Source organism: Streptopelia decaocto, assembly GCF_964273445.1.
Source record: "Streptopelia decaocto genome assembly, chromosome: 5".
Classification (NCBI taxonomy): domain Eukaryota; kingdom Metazoa; phylum Chordata; class Aves; order Columbiformes; family Columbidae; genus Streptopelia; species Streptopelia decaocto.
Window position 1 is genome coordinate 14,125,878 of NC_138659.1, and position 26,540 is coordinate 14,152,417.

The 26,540-nt window shown below is 48.9% G+C and overlaps 2 protein-coding genes across 4 annotated transcripts; both read left to right on the plus strand.

Moving 5' to 3' along the window:
• Positions 1-56: 56 nt before the first annotated feature.
• CYB5RL (cytochrome b5 reductase like) lies at positions 57-13,706 on the plus strand. Of its 3 annotated transcripts, none has more exons than XM_082053076.1 (7): positions 59-249; positions 1,213-1,392; positions 2,315-2,463; positions 4,888-4,975; positions 8,106-8,210; positions 9,895-10,098; positions 11,744-13,702. In XM_082053076.1, exons 2-7 carry the CDS (start codon positions 1,216-1,218, stop codon positions 11,945-11,947), a joined length of 927 nt encoding a protein of 308 aa, XP_081909202.1. In that variant the 5' UTR covers positions 59-249; positions 1,213-1,215; the 3' UTR covers positions 11,948-13,702. The 3 variants fall into 3 exon arrangements, with proteins under 3 accessions (XP_081909204.1, XP_081909202.1, XP_081909203.1); XM_082053077.1 differs by lacking the exon at positions 59-249 and adding an exon at positions 269-408 and having other exon boundaries at positions 11,744-13,703; XM_082053078.1 differs by lacking the exon at positions 8,106-8,210 and having other exon boundaries at positions 57-249; positions 11,744-13,706.
• Positions 13,707-16,974: 3,268 nt separating this feature from the next.
• Positions 16,975-24,154, plus strand: CDCP2 (CUB domain containing protein 2; the record flags this gene model as incomplete). The annotated part of the gene is made up of 6 exons (XM_082053865.1): positions 16,975-17,050; positions 18,723-19,070; positions 19,152-19,496; positions 19,969-20,322; positions 23,464-23,642; positions 23,840-24,154. The coding sequence occupies 6 exons, from the start codon at positions 16,975-16,977 to the stop codon at positions 24,152-24,154; spliced, it is 1,617 nt and encodes a 538-aa protein (XP_081909991.1).
• Positions 24,155-26,540: the final 2,386 nt, after the last annotated feature.

The window sequence follows — 26,540 nt, forward strand, 5'->3', positions numbered from 1 at the left end:
AGCGGTAGGCACCGGGGGTAAGGGAGGGTCGATAAATTACTTGGAGGTGGTAAGTCAGGAGGCGGATGACGGAAGGTGCCTCCTCTCTCCTCCCGGGGAGGAGGGGGGCAGTTGCGAGACCGGCCCTTGGCGGGCGGCGGCTGCCGGGGCCTGCAGAGCCGCTGTGCGGAGCCGGGCCCAGGGCCGAGTCCCAGGAGCCGCTCCACGCTGAGCGGGGCGACGGGGCTGCTCGAGCCCCGGGCACGCACAGTAGGTGCTCGGAACTCTCATTATGGTCAGCCCGGGGGTCTGGGCTCCTTCTCTCGCAGCCCTCCAGAGCTGCGGTTGCTTTGGGGAGCAGAACCGCTCACCTTTTCGTTCCCTCTTCTCCCCCTGTAACATCAGGATAACAGTGTTTGTGTTGCAGAGGTAAAGGCTGGCTAATTATTCACCTTGAAAATGAAGCAGGTCTAAGTGCTAAGTGTTCTCTTCTGAAGTGTCACCACCTGTGGCTCTGTAATTTCCTCTCCTTTTGTTTAAATGCTGCAGATACAAGTGCGTTGGGAACAGCACTAAGTTAACTTGTGTAAAAGTAGCGGGGTCCCTGATTGCTCAGCGTCCTGTGGGGGTTTGAGCCCAGCTCTGAAGCCGGGGTGGCGCAGAGGGACAAAAGTGACAACGCTGGTCGTTCTAGCCCATTTCTGTGTGTCTGTGTTAAAAGCCAGACTCAAACCTGCTTATAAACAAACTAACTGTGCCTGCACCGTGTTCACCTTTCCTCTCTTGGCTCCAAGCCCCACTTCCAGCTTGCTGCTTTTCCCCCACTTCTAAAGCAGCGCTTGGGCAGGCCATGGTGGTTGGGGTTCATTATGTGTTCTGGTGGACCAAGCTGCAGATTTTTAAGGTGTTTCTGTTCCAGGTGACCAGGCTGCTCTTTGGTTAGAAATCATTGCAGGAGCAGGAGTGAGGGTGTGCTGCAGCTACTGAGGCAGCTCTGTCTGGGCAGCCTGGTGTTTCTGCACCAGACAAGGCAGAACCAGCAAACACTTGAACAAAAATGGAGTGTTGCAACCGCCAGATTGGCTCACAGGTTTTCAGTTTTCTGAGTCCCTTGAGATACACGTGCAAGGTTCTCGAGAGAGGTTTCACAGTCCTTCTCCAAATAATGCTCCGGTGATGAGCACGTGCTGCTCTTCACCATGCTGTTTTTGATGCAGGGCTTGTGTTTTGCAGACAATGAGTGGAAATGAGGACGACTGGCTGGCTCTCAAACCCCAGGAACCTTCTCCATCCCAGTGCTGTGGCAGCGGCTGCAAACCCTGCATCTATGATGTGTACGAGAAGGAGCTTGCGCAATGGGAAAGGGCCAAAGCAAAGCAAGACAAAAGCTTCCTCATGGAAAAAAAGGAGCAGGTCAATTTATCACATCCTAGAGCTTTGATTGTGCATGTTAGCATGTGGAGTTTTGGTGATGGGTCAGGGATGCGGCAGTAGATTAAAGCAGTGCCTTAAGAGAAGGCTGTAGAGGCCCCCCACAGTCTGTGTTCACAGCCATCCTCCCCCTTGCCCGCTCTCTCCCTGCTGTAATGTGATTTTCCAAGTGTTGGGTTTTCCCTGGTGTTGAATTTCAGCCCCGGCTCTGCAGCTCCTCCTTGCTGGGGTACCCCGGCAGCCAGGGCCAGCCTCTCTGGGAAGTGGAAATAGGTGAAAGGTACAAAACATCACAATTTTCTCTGCTGCCAGATTCCTTGGAGAAGCTCCATTTCCCTGACCTTTTTCTTATTTTTCTGTTTCTTTTAGATTTGTGCTTTGAGGATGAAAAAAGCTGCATTGTCTGTGGTGGAGTTAGTTGTCTTCAGAGCATAATTTTAAGCTTGACAGGGCCCTTTTACATAAGATTAAATATGCTGGGTCGAGCAGAAATGATCAGCGTTGAAATAGCAAACAATATTTCCTGTTTGCAGTGGTCATCAATAGGTTTCAAAGTTGCCCCTAAAGCTGTACTCAGCTCTTTTAGCAGTATTATTTCTGTTTATTTCTAGAGAAAATTATTGCGGTGAGTCATAATACGATGACCTTGCTGTAAGGTGTAAAAATGTAATTTAAAAACGGGGGAAGGAGGGGAAAATGCAAGATCCCAAAGTGCATGCTGTGGAACATGATAATGAATCAGCAGAGAGCTGAAATTTGCGCTGGGCCCCAGCATTTAATACGTGTTCTTCTGGAGTCCTGAGTATCTACAGCACTAAATTAGCACACACGTTTGCTTCCAAGGAAAAATGAAGTAATAAAAGACACCATCTAACCAAGTAATTATTTATTGTTGTTCTTGCAGAGCAATAATTCAGAACTGAATCCAGATACATTTACTGCATTCAACATAAGCTCGGTGGAGCAGCTAACAGAGGACACCTACCAGTACAAATTTGAATTACCGGGAAATAGCAGCCTGCGATTGAGTTTAGGACAACATATCGTGTTAAGGTATTATTCTCTGAGCTAGTTAAACAGTCTGCATTATGTAACCTAATACGTAGCTTTTTGTCAACAGACAAAGGCTTCATACCAGGCAAATCATAATTTCTATACCTCCAGAATGACACAGATGAAAGAACTTGTGAGCTCATTAGCTCTAATAATTTTATGGTAAAAGCCATTCCAAAGCTGTATTTTTCTTCAGCGTTATCCTTGCATTGGTGGGTCAGAAAGAACTAAGTGTGATTAAGAGAATCCGTTTGCAGAAAGAAAGAGTCAAAGAGAAGACGTGACAAAAGATAATTTCATAGAATCACGGAGTGGTTTGTGTTGGAAGGGACCTTCACAGCTCATCCAGCGCCACCCCTGCCATGAGCAGGGACATCTTCACCAGCTCAGGTTGCTCAGAGCTCGTCCAGCCTGGCCTGGGATGTCTCCAGGGATGGGGCATCCACCACCTCTCTGGGCAACCTGGGACACTGTTTCACCACCCTCATTGTAAAAAATTTCTTCCACATGTCTGGCTTGAATCTCCCCTCCTTTAGTTTAAAACCATCACCCCTTGTCCTGATTTAACTTGCCCTTCTAAAAAGTCTCTCCCCATCTTTCTTCTATGCTCCTTTTAAGTACAGAAAGGCTGCAATAGTGTCTCCCCAGAGCCTTTCCTTCCCCAGGCTGAACAAGCCCAACTCTCTCAGCCTGTCCTCACAGTAGAGCTGTTCCAGCCCTCTGATAATTTCTGGGGCTCCTCTGACCCCTCTCCAACATGTCCATGTCTGTCCTGTGCTCAGGGCTCCAGAGCTGGACACAGAACTCCAGGTGGGGTCTCACAGAGCAGAGCGGCAGGATCACCTCTCTCCACCTGCTGCCCACACTCCTTCTGATGCAGCCCAAGATACAATTGGCCTTCTGGGCTGCAAGTGCACGTTGTTGGTCACGTCCAATCTTTCATCCCTCATTACCCCCAAGTCCTTCTCCATGGGGTTGCTCTCCATCCCTTCATCCCCAGCCTGGATTGATACTGGGGGTTACCCTGATCCAGGTGCAGGACTTTACACTTGGCCATGTTGAACCTCATGAGGCCTGCTTCTTGAGCTTGTCCAGTCCCTCTGGATGTCATCCTGTCCCTCAGGTGTGTTAGGGTGAAGACAATGAGCTGTATTTACCCCAGAGCTCAGTATTTTAGGCCATGTATCTTGGGGTAACTCAGCACCTAGGTTTTACCCCCACAGTGTCCAGGCACTCTCTGACTGATTTCTTGCAAAACAACCCTCCTGTGCGATTTATTGCTTGCCAGAAAGGAGCCACTTGGGAAAAGTTTGTCTCTCTCAGCCATCTGTGGTGATCATTGCCAGATAGAAAAAGTCGTGTTATGATGCCATTGATCTGTATCTGTTGACGTTATTTGTACCTTAACAGCTGATGTGTACAGCTGGCTGGCTGCTGAAAGTACGCGCTTTTCCCTTCAGCCCTCTCATAATGCAGCACAGGAGAAGGTTCAGTCACTTCAATCAATTACTGTAGTCAGTAGTAAAGAGTGGGGTGGATATATTCTGTGGAAAGAGAAGACTTACAGGAAAACACAGTGCATATTGACAAAACCTCAGGTAAAGGCTGTGCCCTGTCTTTATTATTTAATTACCAGATGCTGTCTGAACACAGAAAGGAAGGTAGACCCCAGCCCAAAAAGTGATGGCAAACTTACATAGAATAATTTTGGATGGAAAAGACTCTCAAGATCACAGAGTCCAACCATTAACCCAACACTGTCAGTAAACCATGTCCCTGAGAACCTCATCTCTGCATCTTTTAAACCCCTCCAGGGATGGTGACTCCATCACTGCCCTGGGCAGCCTGTTCCAATGCCTGACAAACCTTTCCAGGAAGAAATTTTCCTAATATCCAATCTAAACCTCCCCTGGTGCAACTTGAGGCCATTTCCTCTTGTCCTGTTGCCTGTTTCTTGTGAGAAGAGACCAACACCCTCCGTGCTACAACCTCCTTTCAGGCAGTTGTAGACAGCAATAAGGTCTCCCCTCAGCCTCCTGTTCTCCAGGCTACACACCCCCAGTTCCCTTAGCTGCTCCTCATCACACTTGTGCTCCAGACCTTCATGAAAGTATTTTCTCTCCCCTTCATGACTCTTGCATGTTTGGCCATTTCTCACAGCTCAAACACCCTTCAGGGATGTGCCCATGACCCGAATATGTAGTACAGCTGGGACCACCACTGGAAGGACAAAAGATACATTTAGCCACTATTTTTTTTCCCTGTTTTTTTCCCTCTGGAAGAGAAACGTGTTGCATCTGTGTGCAATCTGGGCTGTTGGGAAGAGAACCTGCTGCCTCCCTCCTCTCCCCAGAGAACTGCAGCAGTTTGGTAATACCAGTCAATGACCTAAGTCACAGTGGGTTCCTGTATTTCTCTCCTCAGAGGAGTGGTGAATGGTTTGGAGGTCCAGAGAGCCTACACTCCGATTAGCCCAGGGAATGCAGAAGGTTACTTTGAAGTTTTAATTAAAGTAAGTAAGCCTTGACAATATGGGTTAGAATCTAAGGTGCCAGGGACTGTTTTCTTTAGAAACCCAGCATGCTGTCAGGACTTCAGGTGAGACACTCAAATCCCTCATGGACTGTTCTGGTGTTGTTTTGAAGTAGTTGTGCTTTGCTGATAAAAATTGCAGTTTTTCCCACAAAATTGCAAACAGAAGAAGGTGACACACAAACAAGTGCTTTGCAGCATAAGCTCTGCTAATCACTTGAGAGAACCTCTTGAGGGGCCCTGTCATCACCAGTATGGAAAGAGCCTGTTCCGCTTCCCCCATTTCATTTTGCTTTTCAGTCTGTCTTGGAAACTGTGCCCAGGTGAACCCCCGATTTTGGGAAGTCTTTGCCCAACCCTTATCCTACCCTCTGTATTTTGCTTTAAGAACGCTCCTGAGAAAAATTCTTCATTTTGGTGAAAAATGTAGACAGAGAGCAGGCAGCTGTTTCTGGTTTGCAGGCAGGGCTTGGGAGCTGCAGTCTGAGAGGTTCCTGGTGACCCATGGGGCAGAGAGGTGGCCCACTGGCACAGGCTGCAGCTGTTGGGGTGGATGGAGTGGCAGAGCTGAATTTTGGACAAGTGTCCTGGCCCTTCTGGAGACCATGATGATTAGACGGATTAGATGGGAGAATTTGGATGGAAATCTGTCTGAATAAAGTTTGAAGGGCCCTTGGGAATCGTTACTTTGTGTGGAGAATACCATATTGAAGAAAAAATTTCTGATACTGCATTTGTGTGTCACTAGTGATTCCTCAGGGCAGACACAGACTTCAGTAGAGGTGTGAAATTCCGAGTGCTGGTGTCCCAGGTGCCCTGCAGAGAGTGACCGCTTGTTCTCTGCCTGTCTTCCAGGATTTCACATTTTGGGGGTTTATTGTACATTCAAACGCAAACCCTGTTCTTTAGAGAAGTGTACAGCTTCTATAGGACACCCGTGGGAGGGTCATTTCACCAGTCTTGTGGCAATTGGTGTGTGGTAGGGGAGAAAAATGTTGCATTTGAGCTGCTTTAATAGGATATATTCACAGAATGACTGAAATTTCATGTATACTTGCTTATTGCTCACCAGTTTTGCATTTCAATAATAATAGTAATGATTGTAATGATACCTTTCCTTTATATAGAACCTTTCATCCCAAAGGGAGCTATAGTTATTCTCTGGCAGTGACAAAAGAGGTTGGTAACACCCAGTGCAAAGCAGCCATTTTTATAACTCACTCTGTAGGTTGTGGTATATTTCACACTATTCAGGCAATTTTGGAAAGTACTATATTATTATTATTATTACTATGCAATCCAACTACTGTTCAAACCCTTCTGTCTCCTGTTATTACAGCATTGTACTTGTGATACTACAGTTAAGAGTGAGGGAGTTGCCATTTAGAGAGCATAACCCTCTTTTTGAGTGATTTTATAATGTTAGGGTTTCTCTCCATGTAAAACTGGGTGTAGAAGTTTTCCCCCAGGAGATAAGTATTTTTTTCTTTTTATTTAGAAAAAAATAATTTAAAACCCACTCAGTCACTTTTCACTTCAATTTTTGGAAATAATTCTGATGAAAGAAGGGTTGCTTTAGTTTTCTTTACCATGGTTCATTTGGAACAGGAGATAAGTGGGGCTGACTTTTCTGCTCTTGCCTTGGGTTTCCATATATGTTTGAAGAAAGCAGATATAAAATACTGCTGCTTTGACACAACTGCACATCCTCTGCATGAGACCTGGTACTTGCCCAGAGCCCTCTGAACGTAAAATGTTTTCGATGGTAATTCAGAGCCTGGATGTCCATACATTATGCATTTACCTTTTGAATGTAACTACTGGTGCTAATAGTTCTTAATACTTCAGGTATCTTCTTTAAGTGAGGTTGTTAGGAGGGGAGGAGCATCTGTGTTCTTTATTAGCTCGCTCTGCTTCCAAGCACAAAAGCACACTCACTTTTTCTTGGTCTCTTTGTGATTCACAAACTTTGTTTGCCTGCAGTGCAGCTTGGTGGCCAGCCAAGGCACCGGGGTGTGGAGCTGGGCTTCTGTCCTGTGCGCGTGCAGAAAATACCCCAAAATAATCTGCTTTTGTATGGGCTGGTGTGTTTGAAGGCTTATATCACGTCTCATCTTTCGACCTCTGGTTGTGTTGCTCTTCTTTGGGCTTATCAGTGGTGCTGCCTCATGTGAGGCCAGTTCTCTGCTGCAGCTGTTGGGCTTATCTGCTCTTGCTGTTGGGAGCAGCCCTTGTTCTGCGGCCAGATCCTGTAGGCTGCAGTCATTCTTTTGCTCACGTTTGTTCTCATTAACTGTAAAGTGATCATACATATGGGATATACATCTAGCTCACAGCAACAAGACTACTGGGATGAGCCCTTCCTCTTCCAGCCTCTCCTTCTGTGTTTCTAGCAAGCACCCACCCTTTCTCATCAGCCATGACTGAGGTTAGCATTCCTGCAGGAAAAAGCCTAGATGATATTCTATGTACCTGGTAGAAAACAAGGCAGTTTTTTGCTAATGTTTTTCTTCCAAGAGGCCCACGTTAACTTTTTTTAATGTGAAGGCATCCCTCAGCATCCATATGATCTTTTCTGAAAACAAGAGGTTTATAAATGAGAAACCTGACTTTGGGTCACTAATTGTATCAACACAGCATGTGAGAGACTGAAATAAAACCAGAGCTGCGCAGTGTTTATAGAACTAGTGGTACCCAGAGGGTGTTTCCAGACCCCATACCCTGAGATTTGGAGAATGTGTGAAGGCTTGGACTGTGCTTTGCATTCAAGACACCTTTCTCTGTGTGCTTTGTAAGCAAGAACTCTGATAAGCTTTTTCCAGTTTTGGAAATTCAGACTGCATGAGAGTGGGTTGTTTTTACATTATAGTCAAGCTGGAATGGATCCAATATGATTTAATTTAAATGTTTTTGTTTTGGGTATAACTTTGAGTTATTTTTCAAGTAGAATGATCTTTCTTTCTTTTGAAACACATGAAATGTTGGTGGTTGTATTTTTTTTTACCCCCTTTTTGTTTAAATGTAGATAAGTTTATAATTGACTTTAAGCTGGGAAACTTTCCAACAGAGTATAATTATTCTTTTCTTTTGTGCAATGTTTTCTTTATTAGCGCTATGAAGCTGGGCTAATGTCACAATACATAAAAACGTGGAAAAAAGGAGACACAGTCTTTTGGCGTGGGCCATTCGGAGGGTTCCCATATCAACCTAATAAGGTTTGTTCCCTGAGAGGCGGAGGATGTTTCGGGTTGTGGCAGCCAGCTTTGTTTAATATTCTAAAGGGAAGACATCGATTTGATTACCATTTTCATTATTATTTTAGGGACTTCCTGGGTTACTGTACAATGTTGCAGCCTTAGCAGTCAATTGGAGAAAGTACACCTTATTGAACTGCAGAATATTTAAGAAGGAAGAGAGGGAGGTGGATGGGAGACTGAAAATACCAGCAAGACTCTTTGTTCATTGCTTGCATTAGAAGTTCCTCATGTGTGTAACAAAAGGAGGTTAACTTTGCCCCCACTGAGTGTGGCCGATTTTTTGCCTTGTTTGAACCACATTGTTGTTTTGTGACAAGCACAAGCGAAGGGGAGGTGTTGATCTTTTTCTCTTGTGGGTATTCCCTGAACTGTAGCAGCTCCAACGAGGTGTCATGTCACCCAGCTACTCTGCAAACCTTGATCCCACCTGCTGATACCGGGCTTGCTGCAGAGAAAGGCAGATCCTGTGTCAGGGGAAGGCTTCTCACACATACTAATTTGATTACTTAATTCTGACCTTTCAAATGAGGAGCAAAATTGAAACACTGGTCATTAAATCCCAAGGCCTTTTTTTTTTTTTGTGTTGTTTTTTTTGTGTTTGTTTTTTTTTTTTTTTTTTCCCCTAACAAAAATAAGGCTGTAAAATCCCAGTGGCCAAGCTCTGTGCAGAGCAATTGTGTTCTGTTCCCTGGAATGCTCTCTCTGCTGTTTTAGGCTACTGTTCCATTCTGTTCTTAAAAGCTTCCAGATAATTTGGGACAGAACATGGCAGTCGTTCCTACAAGTAGCTGCGTTCAGGGGCTGTTTGGGTGATCTGTGCACATGCAGTTTGCAAAGCACCTGGGCAATCTTTAAAACAACTTGCTATAGAAGAACTGTTTATTACAACAGAGGTCTCAAATATTAGTTTCATAGTAAAATCTTCCTTTATCGTCATTTGCTGCCAACAAAATAGGATTCAGATTTGGCCTGATCAGATCCATTCACAATAAACTGCCCAGTTAAAATGGAGCGTGAACAGCCTCTGAGGGCTTAATAGGGGCTTAAATCCCAGTTGTGGCACTGGAGCACTGGCTGGCAGCTGGAGAAAGTGCTGGGAACGTTCTGTCCCCTACACACCGCACCTTACTGCCTGGACATCTCTATTGTGAGCAGAGTGAATGTCCCCCCTTGCAGGCGGGAAGCATGATGGGCTGCTGGTAGCTCTTTGAGAAAAGTGAGGTAGTGCACCAGGAAGATACAGATGGAGAAGAACCCATTTCCTCCAGAGAGCATTCAGGGTGGTACTTTGCAGCATGTGAGGTAAACACAGGGATAATTTCCAGTGGGAAAACAACACACAGTGTACCGCAGAATTGAAACTGAAATATAAATTAACTGAAATCAAGGCTAAAGTTAGGATAAATCATTATATTTGGGTAAAATCCAGTTTCATTAGATTTGATATATAAACCCTGAAAGTGCTATCTGTAATCCTTTGCAGAAAAATACACTCTGAGATTTGAATTTACCAGTTCATGACCATCTGACATGTCCTCTCTCAGGGGACCCTTTACCAGTGTGGCAGCAAGGAGGAACTGACTGTGAGCACATCTGTTTCCAGTCACCACAGCTCATTCCAAATTCTCTGTTTTGTTGTTAGCACGGAGAACTCCTCATGCTGGCATCTGGTACCGGCCTCGCACCTATGCTTCCCATCCTCCAGTCCATAACAGATGATGAAGAGGATGAAACCTTTGTAACTCTTGTTGGCTGCTTCCGTACCTTTGACAAAATTTATTTGAAATCTCTTCTCCAGGATCTGGCTCGATATTGGAACATCAGAATATTTTATGTCTTAAGCCAGGTAAATAAATGGATATGGAACATGTTTTGGAGGGTGCCGTGTGCTGGATGAGCCTCTGTCTCATCTGCTTTTCCATCAGTGTGATCTTGATTCTTTCCCAGTCATCAAGGGTATTTTGTGATGCAGTAGCTGCTGTTCTTAAATCTGTTTTATGTTCTCACACTGCTACCAATCTGGGGAATTTTGGGGAAGTGACCGTTGCTGCTTGTCCCTTTTTACCTCCTTGCTACCTGTTCTGTTGGGCTTGACCCACTGATTCGTAGTCAGTGTTGATCATTCGCCCCAAGTTTGGGCACTCGTTGCTGCACCTAAACATTTCTACAAAGAAAACTTGGCTCTGGGAGACTCACAGCAAATGATCTGTTTTTTCTTTCTAAATACCAGTGCCTTAATCTGTGCTTATCTTCCATTCACTGCTCGTGGCTAGAGCTCTCTTCTTCAAGTACATTAGCACCGACTTCCCAGCAATTATTTTTCCCAGCTGACCCATTTTTAAACTTCTTAAAGTTGTTTCCCCTTCTGCAAAATTACTTTTTCTGCCATATCCATGGGATGAGGGCATTCCTCTCAGTGGTCTTACATTTCGAGCAGTCTTTTTCATTTCCATTTGGTCCCATTTGCCTGTGTTCTGTGTGGATTTGGTGGCTGAAAATTATTTCCTTCAGAAATGAGGATTCATTGCAGGGAGGATATAGAAAGAATTATTTATGCTAAGGGAATGATTCCCACTGCATTTTTTTCGTTTCTCAGATGAATCATTTTCTTGTATTTCTCATGGTGGATCAGGCTCATCCATTATGTTCCAGATATGGCCTCGGCAGGTTGAGGCTGGGTACAAAGAAAAGTATGTGAGACTTAGGCACCCTCTCAGCTACTTTACAGGAGTGTAACCAGTGATTTTTCTTTGATGATGTAGCTTAAATATCCTTTTCAGGACATTGCTGTCTCCAGAGCATGAGGAGATCCTGAAATTCAATCAGTGAAGGGCAAGAAACCCACCTGGCCCCTGTCAACACTGTCTGTCCCATGTGTACATCTCTCCCTTTCTTCTCTTTGCACATTTGTTACAGTCCAACACTGACTTGTGCATCCTCCCTTTTAGGATTAAATATCTGTCTGTCTCACTACTTTGCTCTACTGCCTGTCACCATCTGAACACCTTCGGCTTCTAATTAATAGCAGTAGGGGAGTCCCTGCTGGATCTAGCACTGTGGAATGTAACATTTCTCATGGGATCAGAGCTGTTTTTGGAGCTGGGCTGGCTTCTTTCAGTTTTGGTCGAGGAGACTGAAAGAGACTTGGGAATGGGAGAGGCAATAGAGAGGAATAGACTTGGGACTTAGGAGTAGAAAAGGTGCACTGGGAAGTGGTTCTCACCGGAGAAGGTTCTGCAGCATTTATTAGTAATAGTTCCACCCTGGTTTTGTTCAGTCCCCTCTGAGTGGCCAGGTCCCGTGTCAGGGAGAGATTTGATCTGGGCTTTGGAAGAGAAATAGGGGTCTTGGGAAGGATCAGTTCTACCCAGATGGAGTCACAAGGGTGAAAAATATGCAGTGCGGTACCCTGGGGGGAGGAGGGAAGTTCGGAATTAAACAATCAGTTGTTCTTTCTAACGTGGTTCATTGCAAACCTTTTGCCTTTTCAGGAAACTTCACTGGAAAAACTTCCTTGGAGCTATCAGGAAAACACATACATTGGTCGTCTAAATGAAGATTTGATGAAGACTATGATAAATTCCTGTCGAAGAAAGCCATTTGTATTAATCTGTGGCTCTTCTACATTCAATGAAGATATGAGTACATATTTGAAAGCTGCAGGAATCAAAGAAAATTCCTGTTTTGTCTTTTAGCAGGCTATTCCTGACCTGAGGAACCTTAAGCCGAGCCTTGGACATCCTTGTTTTTCCGCAAACATTGCTCAAAATCAGTCATCTCAATAGACTGAGTTCCTTGCGCATATACTTTCATAGGCCTTTGGATCAAATATTTATCTCCAGTACGATTCTCACTCTTGAGTGTGTTTAAAGGATTAGGTGCCATTCTGGAGTGGTTGCTACAATCACCCACACCTCAGGGAACAGCATGTTGATGTTAATGGGAGTCTTTATGTGCAATTTCAAGAGGCAGATCTCCTAAGGGTCCTAAAAAGCATCCAAGCACACAGGTCTGCTGTGATACAAAGACGAGTGACTTGCTTTGCAGTCCGTTAGTCTGCAGTGGTATTGTGTCCTGTGAGATATCCAGAGGAGGGATTTAATCCTCAGGGAGAAGACTGCCTGGCCAAGGGAACAGCGGAGTGCTGGCCTGGCATTCTGGAGTCTGTGTGGTTCATTTCAGTTGTGTCATTATGTGACGGGGTGGTGCCAGACGAGTCACTTCAGCCTCTCCATGCCCCAGTTGCCCTGTCAGACACTAATCCAGAGGAGATGGTACCGGTCTCTGGAAAGAACCTTTCCAGCCATGTAGGGAAAAGGCTGTACATGGGGGTGGAATTCTGTGAGGACTTAGGCAGGCTGCCCTTCTGCCCACCCTGATCCTCAACTGTTGAAATGTTGCCAGTGGAGAGAAAGAACATGTCCTAAAATTCTGTGTGGGAAAGCATCTGGGTTGTAGCTGCTGTCAGGCCAGATGATTGTTTGCTTTCCATGTCCCCTAAGTGTTGTATAATAGCCCTAGTTCATTAAATTGAACTTCTTTTTAAAGAAACAGCTGTTCCTTTTTGTCACAGGACTCTCACAGGTGCCCAAGGAGTGCTGTAAGCCACGAGAACACCACCTGAGGAGTGAAAGCATCATGGGGCTTTGCTGGGCTGCTCCCCTGTGGGACAGGGGACAGAGCTGAGGGTCTGCCCTGGGAGGTGGCACCCCCAGGGCTGCCCGGCACAGCACCCAGCCTGGGTGCCTCAGCCCTCTTCTGCTCTTTCAGTCCACGATGTTGCTGCCTTTCCTCCGAGATACCTGCTGTCCACTCTTTTACCTTCTTAGACCATGGTGTTTACTGATTACACCAGGAGATAACAGCCTTTCTGCACACCTTTGTGTTTTCCTGTTCATTCCCAGTTCATCCTGTTTTGGGGTTTTCCAGGCTGTGACAGATGATGTTTTTGTCTTGTTTTTTTTTAGCCTGTATCAAATAGTACTCCATGCACAAAGGACATGTAATTTGAAATTACTCAAAATAAGCAGTGCAAACTAAAGTGATGGCTGATTTACATGTTGGAAGGAAGCACAGGTTCCTTTCACATCAGTGAGATTTGTCTCCTGTTACCAAATGCCTGGAATTAATCCCATGTAACTGCAGCTTGTATGTTACTTTCATCAGAACAAGGGCTGACAAGAAAATGATCTTCCTAACCCAAAATAAGGTTCTGGCTTTTAATGCAGAGAGGTCCAGGGAAGTTGTCCATGGTAGTTCTAAGAAATGCTCTCACCTCCCATCCAAACCATGTTTCAGCTGCTGTCAGCCACTGGTGTAGCAGAGATGCTTCTGCACAACCCAGGGCTGATAATTAGTTGCTTTCTCTGGTCGCTCTCTCTACTTTATCTGTAGCTAGGAACATGGAGAAAATATTTTCCTCTGATATTACACACTCTGAAAACATTACTTATATACCTCTTGCTTTAAATATTCTGCCTTTTTGAGATTTTTACAGAGGCCTGAAGTAAAACTTGACGCTCGCTTCGGAAAAAGTGATGACTTCCTGCGCAAAAAGACGAGACTGTTCCTTTAAACGCAACCCCAATATGTCTGGGTATTTCAGCACATATGGGCCACGCTGGTTAAACCCTACCCAGCTGGTCCGGCCGTTCTGCCGCGAAGCCTCTCGTCTTTGTTCGCAGCTGAGAGGGAGGGTGGTGAGAGACGGAGCAAGCTGTGAGTGCTGCGGGTTGCAATCCTGCGGCGGCGGCTGCGGGCAGAGCAGGAGGAGGTGATGCAAGCGGATGGAGGGTCTCTGCGAGACATTCTCTGTGGGGGAGACCATGTCCTTGGAAGTATGGGCTCAGAAGGGGCCTTTAAACTGCCCATGGGCACTTTGTTTTCTATTTTCTGCCCTTCTCTCCCTTTCCCCTCCTGCCCTTTGTTGTTTCTCAGGCTGGGTCTCGCATGAGTCTCCACTTCCCAGCCCATCAGCCCCTTTCAGAGGCTTGTATGAAGCTCCTGCAAAGACAGGGACCTGGGGTGGAAAGGCTCTGGGGCAGGATTTTCCCTACCAAGGGAAAAGAAGAGGCTTCCTTCCCTTTGGAGGCCCAGGAACTGCCCTGCGGTGGCAGATTTATAGGGAAATGGTGATGCTCTGGGTTATCAGGGCATCTGTGGGGCTGGAGGTGGTGGGGCTGCTGGCACCCTCTTTGGCTGGTGGGGTGCTCTGGTGCAATGGCCACCCCCTGGGAAGCACTCGCTATCAGCACAGCGCTGTGCTGGGGAAAGGGGCTTCGCTTCCTTTCTTCATCTTCATGTGCAAACTAAATGCCTTCTTAATTTCATCTCATTATTTCCTGCCTAAATAATTCCCGTTTCTCCTGGGGACCATGTTTAAACCTTTGATCTTCTCTGAAGTCTCACAGTCCTGATCGCATCCTTTCTATTTAAATGAATCAAATGCCTTTTTTGCTCATGATTTATAAATTTGCTCACAGAGGAATAGAGGCAGCCCTGATACAGCACACCTCGAAGACAGAGCACCCGCAGCCAGACCTCAGTGTGGAAGGACCTGCCTGGCTCCTCTGCCCACTCCATGCCACATCTCATCCTTCTCCTGCCCCTCTCCACCCTCCTCCCTGGCTTTGCCGCTGCCCAGCAGCATTGCCTGGGCTTGGTCTCTGCCAGGGATGGCCACCCCAGGTCAGGAGAAAAGTGAATGTGCCAGCGGTTGATGGATGGGGTCTCCTGGGAGGGGGACACAGCTGCTGTGCTGCACAGCCCCATCCCCCTGTCTCCTGGGGGTATCGCTGACACTCGGCACAAAGCAGGACTGCAGGGTGCAGCTGGAGGGATGGAGAAGAGCCACCATGTAGGTACTGTGTCTCTGACACTGGCTCCATGCTGGGATGTGCCTTAGTGCTGAGGCTGGCAGTGGAAGGGCTTGGAGGATGGTGGGTGTTGCTGGAGATGGATGCAGAGATGGTGAATGTGTAGCGATGGAGAAGTGGTGCAGCATGTTGTCCCCAAGGCTGCGGGATGGTGGCCAGGAGGGCTGAGCTCTCCTGGCTGAGCTGGAGCTGTGGTTATGGAAATATCCAGGAGAGGCTTCTGCAACACAGGCCGTGGGCCAGAGCTCTCCTGCTTCTTTGCTGTGGGCTCTGGCCCTGCATGTGGTGTACAAGGCACAGGGACAGACCTCCTCTCCAAGCGCGTCAGGGCAGTGGCTAATTAAGCTCTGCAGTGTCCCTGGGAGGTCTGTAGGAGATGCACCAGCATCTCAGCCGTCTCCCAGAGCCTGCACTGGAGCAGAAGCTTTGCACAGTGCCTGGGGACAGGGACAGCTGCCTGTCATCTCCTCACTCTAATGTGCACTTACTCCTGGTGCTAGTGGGGTGATGGAATGCCCAACACCCCAGGACAGGCACCCCGATGTCCCCCACTTCAGCTGGGATCCTGGCTGGGATGCCCCAATGCTTCCACCAGCCCTCAGTGTAGCTCCAGCAAGGCTGGGCAGTGAGGAGAGAGCCTGTACAAATATTATTGTTGTTATTGTTACCCATAAATATATGCAGACACTTAATGACCTTGGCATGGAGCATTTCCTGGGAATTCATGACCAGTTGGTGTTAATGGTCCTTAGCTGCACCTCAGGCCGTCAGCTCCTTCCAGCCCATCATTAATCCACAGGAAATGTCTTGGGCATCGATCCTGATTGTTTAATTAATAAAGGCAACTTGTCTCCCTGCCTGAGATTTACAGGTACTCGCTACTTCTTTCCCTGCAGCTTTGAAGGTGCCTTAAAAAAGCCCAGGTCCCTCACACCAGGACACCCTTGTGGACTTTTGTTTCCTGGCATTCATCTGGGTGTGGGTGATGGCAGCAGGAAGGTCTTTTCTCTCCTGGGTGGGAGGGAAGGAACTGAAATCTGCTGGGTTTGGGGTGTCTCCAGCTGACACGGCACACCTTCAGCTGAGTGCATCCAAGAGCCTGGGCAAGAAGGAGCATGAACCAACATGAAAGAACATGGTAATTCTCCAAGGCCTTAGCAGGTTCTGTAATAATCAATGGTTTTTGCCTGAGAGTCACAATTCATCTCTAATCTTCCTCAGGGGAGGCAGGATTTGCGATCTTTAGTGCTGGCGATTGCCGCTTTCCCGGGCTGCGCATCCCGCTGAGCCCAGGCACTCGCTGCGGGGATGCTGACCTGGCAGCGACGTGGAGACGCGGCGGCGTTTAAATCCTTTTTGCTGTTTCTTTAGCCTTTACTACTGGTTGGCTCTGTGCAGCGGATGCTGCAGTATAAATCATGTTAATTCCTGAGGTGTTTTTCCGTGGTAAGTCTGAAATTCCCATTTTGGTTCACTGACTTGCCTGGTGAACTAAATTATTTTCATAGCCCCTTAAGGGCATATTGTCAGCCCAGACTTAGTGTCGTTATACACCATATCTGAAACATTAATATCTCTTCTAAATATAGTGTATTGACAAGGTATCTGGTATAGTGTAAATCCTTAGGATATTTGATCCAGATCATTAAAACCAAGTGAAGGAAGGGAGGAATAGATCAAGTTACCTTGCCGCTCTTAATTCAAACAAGCAATGAATTATTCATCCTGCTATTAATTCTACAGTCCTCCTGCTTTTTATTTATTTCTCTATTTATTTTTTTCCCCCTAGACAGACAGCTTCGAAAGGATGCTTGGGTGCTGGTGAGGGGAGATTTGCCTGGCAGAGGATGGGGTGCGCAGGGGCAGGATGCCTGGCAGTGCTGGCCATGCTCTGCGGGGCTCTCGGGGATGCTCCCAGCAGAGGTAAGAGCCCGATCTCAGCTCCCAGTGGGGACCCTGGGGCTGATGGGCATCCGTGGTCCCCGGGGAGGAGAGGGCTGTTTGCAGGTGCTGCACCTGCTCTGGGGTGCGAGCGGGTCCCAGCTCTCAGCCCGTGCAGGGACAGGGGCTCGCTTGGGGCACGGGCCACCCTGGGGAAAGGAGCTACAGGTGTGGGACACCAGCGAGTGATTGAGTTTCTGCTTCATGCTTGTTTTACTGAAGACTGCAGGAAGGGGTTGTCTTGTTTTGGTGAACAGGCGCTTTGCTGAAGGGTTAGTTAACTTCTGGAGTTGCATATGCCTATATAAATATGTATATGCACACACATATACGTGAATTTATGTATGCATGTGTGTGTTGCTGTGCATGTAATAAAATCTTCACCTTACCTGGATAAAACGCCCACAGGATGCAGGGCAGGGTTAGCAGACAACACAGTAATTTGGGGGACAAAGTAGGCCAGGTCAGCCTTGCAGCTCAGCTGGTGAGTGATACCCCTTGCCCAAAATGGCAGGGCCGTTCTCAGAAATCCAAACCCTTCCTTGGCCCTGGTGCAGGCGCTCCTGAGCGGCAAGCAGCCACCCTGTTTCCCGGTGCTGCCTGCTTACCCCTCTGCCTGCACCCATCTGGGCTTCCCAGAGCACCCCGAGGTTCCCAACCCTTCATCCATCTACCTGCCCTGTGGCTACTTACCCCTCCTACAGGCTTCCCTCTTGGATATTTATCTCAATAACATTATTCCTTTAGTACCAGCCACCTATTGCTTTATCCCCGGCAATTAGCAGGGTGATTTTTAGATCTGGCCAGCTTTGCTGCTTGTGGAAACACCCCCCCACACCCCTTACCCATTTGCCGAGATGCTGCATCACACGCATCTGCAGGACCCCCGATGGCCAGGAGGCCACCACACCAGCGAGTGTGATGAACAGCAATGCACACTGGCTGACTATTGATTTGCAATATACTTGGCCCAGATTGATGGCAGCGAGCGCCCAGCCTTGCTTGTGCCTGGAGGCTATGCAGGGTCTGTGTCCCCACCAGACATGATGTATGTGCCTGCTGTATCAGCCTTTTCACCCCAACCCTAATCAGACTGAGGGGCAGGTGGCAGCGTCCCTCTTCCTCAGCCTTATTTTATAATAGCTATGTCTCAGTAGAAAGATTTCATTAGAAAATCGATCCCTACGTGTGTAACTCACTGTTGAGTGCTTTGAGCCTTTCACCCCCATTTCTCCTGGCTTGAATTCACCAATATCACCAGAACATCAGCAGCAGGAGGCACGAAGCTGAAGGGCTGGGTAGCTGTGACACCTGAAACTTGGTCCCTACTTTCTTGTTCACAGCAATAAATAGAGGGGGACATGGTGCTGTTGCTGGCAGGACAATCTCCTGGGCACAGCTGAGCCCTGCTGCAACCAGGCCATGGGGCAGTGTGGGGATGGTGTAGGGGGAAGTGGGTTACATGGAGAGATGAAAGGTGATGTGGGGGGGGACGTGTGTCCTCTGGGGACAAAGGGTGGCCAAGCCCAATGGGCATCTGCAGGGTGCTGGCGTTTCGGTAGTGCCAGTGGTGGGGTGGAACTGGTGCTGTGCACCCTGTCTCCGTCCTTTTAGGCTGGAAAGGGGACATCACATCCACCTCTGTGTTCTCCAGGCATCAAATGTGGAGGGGTGCTCTCAGCACCCTCCGGCAATTTCTCCAGCCCCAACTTCCCAAGGCCGTACCCCTATGAGACGGAATGCACGTGGCTGATCGTGGTGGCTGAGGGCTCCTCCGTCCTGCTCTCCTTCAGCCACTTTGAGCTGGAGTACCATGCTGCCTGCGCCTATGACTACCTCCAGGTCTACAACGGGGCCACCCGGGACCAGGGCAACCTCCTGGGCACCTTCTGCGGCCACAGCCCCCCCCCACCCTTCTCCTCCGCCTGGCACGTCATGGCTGTCATCTTCCACTCTGACCGACACGTGGCCAAGCGCGGTTTCGCTGCCGCCTACCGCAAAGGTAGCGGGGAGGGGTGGCGATGGTGGAGCATCCATCCGTCCATACTCCCCCACCATCCTCATCACCCATGCCTCCTCGCAGATGCCTGTGGCGGGCAGCTGACGGGCCTGTCTGGGGAGATCACCAGCCCCCGCTACCCCGAGAGCTACCCTAATGATGCCGAGTGCCGCTGGACCATTGGGGTGACTGGTGGCAGCGGCCCCCTCACCCTGGTGTTCGCTGACTTCCAGGTGGAGGGTGGCCAGGGCTGTGGCTTCGACTATGTGGCCATTTTTGGTGGCCCCACCACCGCTGCCCCTGGCCTGGGACGCTATTGCGGCAGCGCCCGCCCGCCCCGCACTGTCTCCTCCGCCCCACATCTCCTTGTTCTCTTCAAGTCGGACTTCAACATCGGCGGCAGGGGTTTCAAGGCCCATTTCTACTCAGGTGCGGGGTCTCAGGGTGGTGGGAAAGACATGGGGATGGGTCCCCAGGGCGGTGGTGGTGATGCTCTCCCGCAGCAGCAAGTGGAGATGAGAGCAGAGGGGAGCCCTTTGGGGAAAGCTCGTGAGATGATGGTGGGAAGTGTAAATCACCACTCAATGCAAATGGCGTTGTTGTGGCTATCCCAGGCTCCAGGTTGTCTTTCTCATGAACAAAAGCCGCCCTTGCTCTTGCTGTTCCCTGGGGATCTGAGTTTTCCCCATCTGTTCTTGTAGGACTTTGGCCAACTTGGGTGTTGCCATCCCCCAAAACTGGTGGCTGTCCATCGGCAAAATGCAGGGCTGGGGAGCAGGGAGGTGGGGGGCAGAACATGCTTTAGGAATAAAACAAGTGATGGCTCAGCCACCAGCTTGCCCACGTCCAGGGGGCTCTAGGTTTGGTTTAATTTTTTCCTTTCCCCTTTTCCCCTGAGCAGGTGAGTGCCAGGAGGTGTTCACCACCATCAAAGGCAATTTCTCCAGCCCTCGGTACCCCAACTTCTACCCCAACAACCTCAAGTGCCAGTGGAGCATCCAGCTGCCGCTGGGCTACCAGATCAGGGTCTTCTTCTTGGACATGGAGCTGGAGGGTCGGAGCAGCCTGACAGGCAGCTGTGATTACGACCACCTGGCTGCTTTTGATGGCGGCACCGAGAACGGGTCCCTGCTGGGGCGGTGGTGTGGGCGGGAGACCCCAGCACCCATCACCTCCCACAGCAACCAACTGCTGCTGGTCCTCCACACCGACCGCAACACGGCCAAGAGAGGCTTCTCCATCGCCTACGTGGGAGGTAAGGTCTCACTTGGGTGCTCTACGGCATTTCATTTCCATTGGGACATGCCTGAGATCCTGTAATTTCCAAAGGACCGTTCAATGAAGATACTTGTCTGCAGGAGCAAGTTCTGCAGCTCTTTGGGGATGGGGTGGATGAGATGTGGTGGGTGAGTCTCAGCCCTCTCAGGCTGCAAGACGTTCATGGTCCAGATTGTGTTTACTATTTAAGAGATGCTTCCTGGCTTCTCCTCACATCTTTGCCACTGCTGTGCTCTGCTCCTCTCTTAGGGTGTAAAAGAGACAAAACCCAGGGGGTTTTTAGGGGATCAATGCCCCAGGGGAGGCGACCAGCTCAAGCATCGCAACCTTGCTGCCCAGGATGCTCCAGCCCTGCTGGCACATGGCTGAGCAGGCAGATATAAAACACGGGGTCTCCTCCACCACTGGATGGGCAGGACCCCCAGGACACAGCACTCCCAAACCTATGGCCAGCCCTGCCCAGCATCTGCCCCGCGTCCCCACCAGTGCATCCATAGCCGGTGGGAGGAGCGGTGTGTAACCTCTTTCCTACATTTGCCAACCTTTGCACCTCAAAAGACAGTGAATTTATGGTGTTCATTGTGTTTCAAGATAATTACATCTGAGCTAACCTGTGTGTCAGGGGTGATTCAGATGGGCAGCCTTGCCGGTGGCCTGCAGACAGAACAGGGATGCTTGACCAGCAGCACAGGAGCTGGGGGTGGCTGGCCCTGGATTTCTGAGCTTTTCTGCCTCAGTAGCAGAATCTCTCTTCATTTCCAGTGTAGCAGAAGGGATTTTTGGGGTACGTGGCTCTAGGAGTAAGAAATGGGATAGATTTTTGTCCTGAGCCTCTGGAGGGAGGTTGTACCAGGCATCTAGAAGGGTTTTAGTGTGCGTGGCAGGGGTATCCCTGTTTGTATCCTGCTTATCTCTGTTTTACAGCAGTGTACAGGGAGGGAAGTCTTAGTCTCACTGTGTCTGGTCATGGAGAAACCTGTTCCTGATGGAGGAGATCTCCCAGCTGCCCAGGGCTCCTGCATCCCCCGGTACACACTGGTGGCTGTGTTGGGGGAGGACAAAAGCTGAAGGGTCTGGAGCACAAGTTTTATAAGGAGCAGCTGAGGGAACTGGGGGGTTCAGCCTGGAGAACAGGAGGCTGAGGGGAGACCTTATCACTGTCTCCAACTACCTAAAAGGAGGTTGTAGCATGGAGGGTGTTGGTCTCTTCTCCCACGTAACAAGCGAGAGGAAGAGAAGAAATGGCCTCAAGTTGTGCCAGGGGAGGTTCAGATTGGATATCAGGAAACATTTTTTCACAGAAAGAGCTGTCAGGCATTGGAACAGGCTGCTCAGGGCAGTGCTGGAGTCACCATCCCTGGAGAGGTTTAAAAGACGCATAGATTAGGTTCTTAGGGACATGATTTAGTGACAGTGTTGGGTTAATGGACTTGGTGATCTTAACGGTTTCTTCCAATCAAAATTATTCTATGATCTGGACACAAAACTGAGCCTCCCTCCATGATGCTAAGGTTGCACACTATGTTTTCCCAGTGATATGGGCATCTGTTTGCAATTAGCAGCCTGCGTGGCACATCCAGCACCTGCCAGGCTGCTCTCACTGGGGGCATCGGCCTTTCCCCACCATTGGCTGCCTCAGGAGCCCTGGGGTGGCAAAGGGGCACCTCAGCCTCCACATCCACCACTCTTCAGCCATTCAGATATATTCCTTTTTGGCCCATGAAAGTGTGGGACTTGGGCTGGGTATGCATGATTTATGGCCATTTGAATGAAAGCCTTCACACCAGGAGAGATGATCCATTTTCTCTTTCTCCTCCTCTTGATCTAATGCACTTTAGTTATTTGGTAAATCTTCTAATGCTTTTATAATGCACTAAGTGGAGCCAAGTGACACTATTTTTTTTTAATCGATTTTATTGCCTCTTACCAGTTTCATAAGGCAAAGATTCAGAGGAAGCTGGAATAATTCAGTAATTCATACTGCCCAAGTGGTTGGTTCAAGCTGAGCGAGGATTAACTTTAAAGTTAGGAGGAGGGGACATTTTTCCTCCCTGCTTCTTTTCCTGCTTGGAGACTTTCTGCATTCAGAGGGGGCAAATACAGCATCAGAGGCAGAATGATGGAGGGAGGCTGGGTTCCCCATTGCCTTGCTCTTCATCTTGGCATCATGGGCAGCTCGACAGCAACTCCAGCAGCTCAGGAGGTTCCACTTAAATATGAGAAAAAACTTCTTCTCAGGGTGGGTGACAGAGCCTGGAACAGGCTGCCAGGGGAGGTTGTGGAGTCTCCTTCTCTGCAGACATTCAAAACCCGCCTGGACATGTTCCTGTGTAACCTCATCTGGGTGATCCCGCTCTGGCAGGGGGATTGGACTAGGTGATCTTTTGAGGTGCCTTCCAATCCCTGACATTCTGTGATTCCCTCCACGTACCCGCTCCCCATCAAATATAACATCCTGGGGTGGTGGAGGGCTGATGATGTTTGGGACAGGACCTGGGCTGGGCCAGGCCATGCCCAGGAGGGTGTCCTAGGGCTGGGACCTGGCTCACCCTTCTCCAGGGACCATGTGGCAGCCATGTGGCTGCATCACTCCAGGGTGGACAGGCGTGGGGTAACTCGGAAATACATCTCCTCCGTTTCAGTGCTGTCTCTTGCAGGGGTGTTGTAGCATGTTGGGAAGCTCTGTGCCCATGTCAAGCCATCAGCAAAGCTTTCATGGTCTAATTCTGGGCAGCAACTCAAATATTTTGCTGGCTTTGTAGTGATGGAGAGTGGCAGAAAGCAGAGCAATGCCTGGGAGCCAATCGTGTCTGACCTTGTCACACGGCAGGGCTAAAATTAATATATAAAATAATGCATTCCGCATTTCGGGTGTAGCTCCTTTTTGCCTGAAAACTCGTCTCATCACATGAGTCCAGGTATTGCAAGATGCACAGCAAACTCACGAGGCCAATGTCCCTGGTACTCTTAGAGCCATCCGTCGCCTTGTTCATGTGTGATGGGGACAGTGAGCTCGGAGAAAAGCTGTGGCTCTGCCTGTAGCTCCAGCAGTCACTGCAGCCTGGGGAAACCCCCTCCTGATGAACCTTCACGTGGACCTTCTTTTCTATCCCAATAGTCGTGCCCATCAACATCAGCTGCACACGGACAGACTTCCACATCCAGATCCCTGTGCAGTCCCTGGTCCAGCTGGAGAAGAACAGGATTTATTTGGGGACACCTTCCTGTGTGGCCCAGGTGGTTGGCGGCAACTTTAAAATACACACCAGGTTTGACACCTGTGGCACTGAATCCCAGGTAAGTGGTCAGCAAACCTTCCTTTAAAGCAAGCAGAGTAGACGGTTAGCCCCATGCCGGTTGTACCAGCTGCAGAGGGGAGTTCCCAGTCCCATCTTCCCAGTAGATGCTGGTCTGATCTGTGGGTGACTACCCTCCAGACCCCTGTGAAAATCAGCTGCACAAAGCCCTGATGAGCTGTGACCCTTGTCTTGCAGAAACGCAACAACACATCTGTCATCATCAGCACCCTCTACATCGATTTTTCAGCAGGTGACCAGGAGGACATCCACCAGTACGAGGTGCAGTGTGAGCCAAAGAGGAAGGAAGCCTCAGTGACTCTCATTGCCGGCCCTGACCCGTCCAGACTCAGACAGGCAGAAAACCTGGTGGATGCCCAGCAGCGGGAGGGGGAAGTGATGGACACCCGTGAAATCAAGAGCCAGGACACCAGCGACATTGTCTTCATCAGCATTTGCATCCTGGCTGGGCTCCTCATGGTCATTGCGGTGGTGGGGCTAGTGCTTCTGTAGGACACTGCTCCCCACATCACAGAGTCACTGAATGTCAGGGATTGGAAGGGACCTCAAAAGATCGTCTAGTCCAATCCCCTTGCTGGAGCAGGAACAGCCAGATGAGGTTGCACAGGAATGTGTCCAGGCGGGTTTTGAATGTCTGCAGAGAAGGAGACTCCACAACCTCCCTGGGCAGCCTGTTCCAGTGTCTGTCACCCTCACTGAGAAGTTTCTTCTCATACTTAAGTGAAACCTCCTGTGTTCCAGTTTTCACCCATTGCCCCTTGTCTTATTGTTGGTTGTCACTGAGAAGAGCCTGGCTCCATCCTCGTGACACTCACCCTTTACGTATTTATGAACATGAATGAGGTCACCCCTCAGTCTCCTCCAAGCTAAAGAGACCCAGCTCCCTCAGCCTTTCCTCATAAGGGAGATGCTTAATCATCTTCATGGCTCTGCGCTGGACTCTCTCAAGCAGTTCCCTGTCCTCCTTGACAATTGCTTGCAATCCCCACCCTGCCCAGGGTGGAAATGCACCCCAAAATCCACCCTCACCCCAGACTGAGCTCTAACACTGAGCTCAAATGGAGACATGGCTCTCAGGCCTCGAAACAGAGCCTGAACCCAACCTCCATCTCCTCCCAATGCCTGAAAAATCTGGGCAGTAGGCAGCCGTTTCCCTTCCCAATTTGTTTTCCTCTGTCTCAATCTGTCCATTTGGCTCGGGAACACAATTCTTGCGCTTCCTAACTCTTCCCACACCTGCTTCAATTTGTTTTCCCTCCAGTGCTGCTGCTTTTGGGAAAGTAATGTTGTTTGCTGATGGTTGCAAATCACCCTGTTGATTATTTCTAGCTGAATTCTTGAAGGTACAAACCATCCCCAAACACAGCAGTATTCCCAAAAAATACTTTCCATGATCCCACCTGGGCTTGGGAGGGGGATGCTGTGGAGCTGTGTTATAGGTATCCCCACTTGTCAAGTATCGATTTAGCTTGTGTAGATGTTCCCCGGAGGTGTTTCTGGATGTCCATGGGCCCTGGAGCTCCTTGTTTGATCTTCACACATTGTCTAACCCCCCTCTTCCTCGCAGGACTCACCTGAGCACTTCAGCCACCAGCAGCTGGAGGCAAGGAGAACCATCTCTCCTCTGTGTTTTCCTCCTTTCCAGAACATCCAGGTGTCTACCACTGTGAGCTCCATACCAGCATCACTTCTGGAGTCTGAAACCTTGGGAAAGTCCTGAAGAACCTCATCCACATGTCTTGTAAACACCTCCAGGGATGGTGACTCCAAGATGTGTCCTCCTTGCTTCCATCTAGAGCAGGGGCATCAAACTCATTTTCACTGGGGTCACATCAACTTTGCAGTTGCCTTCAAAGGGACAAATGTAATTCTAGGACTGGATAAATGTAGGAGTAGTTACATTTATACAGTCTTAAAATTACATTTGGCCCTTTGAAGGCAACCACAAGGCTGATGTGGCCCCTGGTGAAAATGAGTTTGATACCCCTGATCTAGAGGCTATAAAGCTCCAGGGAAAACTCCTTCAGCTGCCTTGACTTGCCTCTTGTGCTGTACCAATGAAAAGAAGATTCCTTTTCAGCATCATATGGGGGTGGCTGTGGCAGACCAGCCTGTGTTTGTCCTGGCATGGGTCAGAGCCAGTGCATGGTGAAGCCAATGTGAAATCTTGCTGCAGCAGTGGGGTGAATGCAGCCCTGGGAGCCTGGCACAGAGGCCACCCACCCCAGCCTGTGTAAAACACACTGTGGTGCAGAGAGGAATCTTAAAATGTCCAAATGTGGTCATTCAAGGACAAAAAAAAAATGTAGCTAGTCCAGGAGCATGTTTTTTTGGTTTTTTTTTTTTGGTAGCACTATCTCCCAAGGGGAATCCATCCTACAGAAGGTACCAGCTGTCCCTGTGGCAGCATTGCCCCACACAGCAAACGCCTCTTGCTGTTGCATCCACCCACGGCAGTTTTAGCAGGGGCTGACAGGACAGTCCTGTAGGTGAGAGGCTTTCCTGACTGATGTCCTGCCTCCCACAGCCCCTGGGACAGGTTGTACCTGCTGCTGAGCATCAGAAGAATCAGTAAAGGAAAAGGAAGGTGATCAAGCAGCTTTTCCTCCTGGTTTGCACCAGCCTGTGGACACCTAAGAGGGTGTCTGGGAAGGGAAGAAGGCACAAATCTGCATGTGTCTCCTAACGAGGAGCCTTCATTATCGGAGCCCTGATTGATTCGGTGTTTGTTGGTGCAACATGTCGTCAAATGCAAGATTCCTGAGTGAAATATTTGCCAGCATTGTTAGGCTCCATTAAGGCAACATTTTGAGAGCTTGTATGTAGAGGGGAAACAAGGCCAGACGCCCCTGCTGCCTGCAAAGCCTTGCTGCCACCT

What these genes read in the sequence shown, in the direction of transcription:
- CYB5RL (XM_082053076.1), top strand. Translation starts at nt 1,216, where the DNA reads ATGAGTGGAAATGAGGACGACTGGCTGGCTCTCAAACCCCAGGAACCT. An exon ending in GGACAACATATCGTGTTAAG is followed by an intron (nt 2,464 to 4,887) that starts GTATTATTCTCT and finishes TTCTCTCCTCAG; the next exon opens with AGGAGTGGTGAATGGTTTGG. An exon ending in TATTTTATGTCTTAAGCCAG is followed by an intron (nt 10,099 to 11,743) that starts GTAAATAAATGG and finishes TTGCCTTTTCAG; the next exon opens with GAAACTTCACTGGAAAAACT.